Source organism: Pediculus humanus, genomic scaffold, assembly GCF_000006295.1.
Source record: "Pediculus humanus corporis 1103172108294 genomic scaffold, whole genome shotgun sequence".
Classification (NCBI taxonomy): domain Eukaryota; kingdom Metazoa; phylum Arthropoda; class Insecta; order Psocodea; family Pediculidae; genus Pediculus; species Pediculus humanus.
In genome coordinates, this window is record NW_002987863.1 from 240,501 (window position 1) to 245,650 (window position 5,150).

The 5,150-nt window shown below is 23.8% G+C and overlaps 1 protein-coding gene across 1 annotated transcript in view; it reads left to right on the forward strand.

The window, feature by feature from the left end:
• Phum_PHUM549810 (transcription factor AP-2 beta, putative) overlaps nt 1–5,150 on the forward strand; it is a gene marked incomplete at both ends in the record, with an annotated part of 27,728 nt that overhangs the window by 21,250 nt on the left and 1,328 nt on the right. The window contains one exon of the mRNA XM_002431774.1: nt 3,532–3,650. Coding sequence (XP_002431819.1) covers nt 3,532–3,650 — 119 coding nt within the window. The remainder of the gene's footprint in view (nt 1–3,531; nt 3,651–5,150) is intronic.

Consider the following 5,150-nt stretch of genomic DNA (forward strand, 5'->3'; position numbering starts at 1 on the left):
GTTTTTTTTTTTTTACATATACGTACGTGCGTTGTTACTCCACAAAAAAAAAAAAAATATATAAAATGGACGAATGAGCCTTTTACGGTTGATTACTATAATTTATTCTTTCTATGATTATTATACAAAATTAAATAATTAAAAAAAAAAAAAAAAAAAAAAAAAGGAAAAAAAAGGGGGAAAAAAACAAAAAAAGAATGACTCGAAATTATAATTATCACGTACGGTTATAGTTTTCTTACGATGCAATTAAAATCACTCCCTAAAAAAAAAAAAAAAATTTTTTTAAATATAAAAAAAATGAATTATCGCATTGAATTAACAAAAGTCGTACTAGTCTTTTTAAATTAAAATATATAAGAGTTCAACGACCGCAATTGGTCCAGAGAAGCTGTCTGATGAGGTCTAATTTCATTTTTATTATTATTATTATTATTATTATTATTATTATTATTATTATTATTCATCTTTGCTCATCATTATAATTTTTATTGTTTGATAAAAACACGCGTCGGAAATTCTTATTTTTTTTTTTTTTTTTTTTTTCATTTTTTCATAATGTAAAATCATAATACTAATAATGATAACGATAATAATAATAATAATAATAATATCCATATATATATATATATTTTTTTTTATTTAATTGAAATCGACGACACGCAAAATTGCGACAATTAAAAGAGAGAAAAAAAAAAAAATTTGTCCTTTCTATTTTATTATTATTATTATTATTATTATTGAATTTTTTTTACATGATAAAAGGAAAATTCCATTAATTATATACGTGTGCGTGAATACGTGCGTGCCTACGTGCGTGAGTATAATTATATACAACGTATATATATATATATATATTTACATATATCTTTCCGATCGGATTTATTATTATTTTTTATTCTGCTCCCGTTTTTTTTTTTTTTTTTCCTCGTTTCATTTTAATTTTTTAACGACTTCTTGTTTATCGAGCTACTACTTGTTTAACGTTAAATTAATAATAATAATAATAATAATAAAAATGAAACAATTGAATCGAACCGACCGGTCATATAAATGTATAATAACGCCGTTATTTCCTTTTTTTTTTTTTTTTATCATCTCGCGAGATCATAACCAATATTTTAAATTACATTCATTCGTAGGAAAAAAAAAATTTTCATCTTAAAATAAATTAGATGCTGACTGAGATTTAATCTCCATACGATTCATGCCTAACACCTCGAAAGAAAATTTTTTTTTACCAAACTACTAATTTCAGCAAAAGAATTCATTTTTAAATTTCATAAATATGTGAATAATAATAATTTTTATTTAAAATCTTTTTAAAATTATTTTATTATTATTATCATCATCATTAATTTAAAATCTGACGTAAATAAAAAAATAAATAAATAAAAAAATAATAATTGAGAGATGCAGGTACTGACACGACACGACATGATAATTAAGAAACAAGAGTAAAAAAAAAAAAAAAACGTAATAATAATTATAATTTGCAGTTAGATTACGTCTAGGATTATAGGCGTTGAAATTAAATGTACACGCACGCACTCACGCACGCACCCTCGGCACGCGTAATGAACGCGAAAGTAAAATTTAAATCTTTTAAATTTAATTATTTAAAAAATGACGTAATTATTTAAAAGATGGAAGAAAATCCGCGCCATATTTTTTTTTTTTTAAACGATTTAAAATATTTTGATTCGTTGGAAAGCACGGAAAATCCCTAATATCGGGGGATCCGAGGGATCAACCAAAAAATTAAAAATTTTTCCATCGCGTTTGTGTGTCTGGATAATTAATGAACGACTCAAACAACAACGTGTTTGTAGAAAACACGTACGCGCGACATTTTTAATTTTCTCTCTCTCTCTCTCTCTCTTTCTCTTTCTCTCTATCTTTCCACTAATTATTTATTGCAAAATGAAAATTATCTCGAACCACTTTTCGCTACGATTATTATTATTATTATTAATAATGATAATGATAATAAAAAAAAATTTTTTTTTAAATTAAAACGTGTAATTTTTTTTTCGTATATATGTTTTAACGCGGCGTTTTTTTTTTTTTTTTTTAAAGGGGTATTTAAAAATATTCGTATCATGACAAAATATTTTTTATACCTACTTAACAACAAATGCACACGCACTCACGCACACGCACACGCATACTTGCCGTGAATAATTAACTGTCATTTTTTTTTTGTTGCCATCGATCGATCGACCCGTGCCAGATTTTTTTTTTTAGCGGACATTTTTTATTAATTATTTACTTATTTTATTTAAATTGAAGAAGAAAAATATGTTTGATAATATTTTAATATAATTTTTAAGTAAAATCCCTCCCCCTTCCCCCCTCCCCAAAAAAAAATTATTTATATATACAAATATTAATTCAATTAATTTTATTTATCACGGAAATTGTTTCTTGACGAATTTATTAAATTTTTTTAACGTTTGTATCTTTTTTTTTTTTTTTTTTTTTTTTAAAAAAAAAAAACAATTTCCCTCGATCATTCGAATAATTCTATTTAAAATACAATTTAATTAATCAATCAATCAATAATTAAAAACGGTAAAAATGTAAAGAAAAAAAATGTTAAAATTTCTTTTTTTGTTTTTTAACAATTTGGCATATTTGGTCAAATTATTAAAATAAATACTTTTTTTTTTTTTTTTAATTATTAATTACGGGTTTTTAGACTAACGAAATAATTTTTTTTTTTTAGCTTTAACTTTAGCTTTTTAATTTTACTCGATGACTTGCACGTACGTACGTAACCATATAAAATAATAACGAAATTGATAATTTGAACTTTGATAATCTAAATATGGCCAAAAAAAAACAAAACAAAAGAAAAGCCTGGCATGGTATAAGAAAAAATTTCATTTCCAGACATTTAATTATTTCTAGAAGAAAAAATTTGTTGTTGTAAACAATAAAACAATTTTAAAACGATTGGCAATGTTTAAATCTAAAGGGGGGTGGGGGGAGGAATTTTACATAAAATTATTGTCGTCCGTATTACTTTTCCCTAATGAATTACAAAAAACGAGAGAGAGAGAGAGAGAGAGAGAGAGAGAGAGACAAAAAAAAAACAAAATGGAGTAAATTTTTTAACGAACGAACGAACGAACGAACGAAGGAACGAGAGAGAGAGAGAAAGATTTCAGAAACTCAAGAAAATTCGTTCCTTTTTTTTCCTTTTTTCATCTTTCTTCTTATTTAATCGGTTTTAAAATTTACATCATTTAAAATCACGATTGAAAACGTGATGAATAACAAGATTTCGAATATTCTAAACGAAACAAAAAAAAAAAAAAATGTAAGAAATTATTAAAAAAAAAAAAAAAAGTTTTAAACGAGATCTTCGAGAAAAAAAAAAAAAATTTTTTTTTTTTTTTTACTCCATCCCCGTCATTCATTCATTGTATTAAAAAAAAAAAAAAAAATCTTTCTCCCCGTTGTAACAAAAAAAAAAAAAAAAAACAGAAAGAAATTTAATTACAATGATACGATTTTTTTCCACAGAGCAAAGTCTAAAAATGGCGGACGACTTTTACGTGAAAAATTGGAAAAAATTGGACTGAATCTTCCGGCAGGAAGAAGAAAAGCAGCAAACGTTACTCTATTAACTTCTTTAGTAGAAGGTAAATAACAAATTAATTATTATTATTATTTTTATTTCGAACGCGTGGTGGTGGTGGTGGTGGTAAAAGTTTCAACTTTCCAACAACAACAACAAAAATGTTTTAAAAAAAAAAAAACTCAATTTAAATCACGAATCATCATTTCCTCATCATTATTATTATCATTATTATTTTATTTATTTATTTAAACGAAATGTAAAAACAAATATATATCTTCTTTTTTTTTTTTATTCCTAAACTAATAATTTATAAAAAATTGTACTCTACAATTTTCTTTTTCTTTTTTTGTTAATTCGAAGGGCAAATATCAAACAAAAAACATTATCCTTCACAAGCGTGAACACAAAACTATTTCACTCATTTTTTTTTTTTTTTTTTTTTTTTTTGCAAAACTTTCCCTTAATAATAATAAAAAAAAAAGTTAAAAATCAAAACATAAAAAAAAAAAAAAATAAATAAATATATTTTAGTTGCATGTTATTTGAAAAAAAAAAAAAAAAAATCAAACGAACCAATCTTTCCAACCTGAAATAAATTAAGAAAATTACCTTATTTCAAAAACGGAATAATCGAATCCCATTATACTATCATTATTATTATTATTATTATTATTATTTACCTTTCGAAAAAAAAATAAAATAAAATAAAATAAAAAAATTTTTTTCAAATTTACAGCTGCTACCAATTTTTTTCTCTCTCTCTCTCTCTCTCTCTCTCTCTCTTTCTTTTTTCTCATGGGGAATTAAGGGAAAAAAAAAAAAACAATAATCACATCATCGAAAGAGAGAGAGAGAGAGAGAGAGAGAGAACCTGACTTAAATCGTGGATATCGAAATATATATAAATGAGATGGTAAATTGATCGTTAAAATCACTCTAACAGGGTTATTTTATGGTTTACTAGGTACTTAACCTAGCCAATTTTAATACTCTTAAACAAAAAAAAAAAAAAAAAAAAAAAAAATAGGAGTTAGTTCCTGCACATCCTGTCTTTTTTTTTTTAAATAAACTTATAGTTTTTTTTAACCCGGTGCAATGATTTGTTGTTTTATTATTATTATTATTACCCATCATCATTATTATTTTTTTCTATTAAAAAATTATTGTCCTTATTTTATATATATATATATATATTTTTTAACGACAAACGATCCCAAACGTTCGAATTTCGACCGTTAAACAGAAAAAAAAAAAATTTAACTAAGAAAAAATTATTAAAAATTATCCCACGTGACCTCTTAATTTTTTTTTTTTTTTTCGTAAAATTATTTATTTATAAAATAATAATAATAAAATTCACGTTTTTTTTGTGTGTGAACGGTTTCAAATGTAAATACGTTTGTGTACGAGAATAAGTTTAATTTTTGTTGTTGTTGTTGTTGTTTTATTAAACTAATTTAAACATTCCATTGGAAAATTTCAAATTACCGTTAAACTAAATTTTTAAAAAAATTACCGTTTATTCAATCACACGCACACACAAACAGATGGAAAACAACCA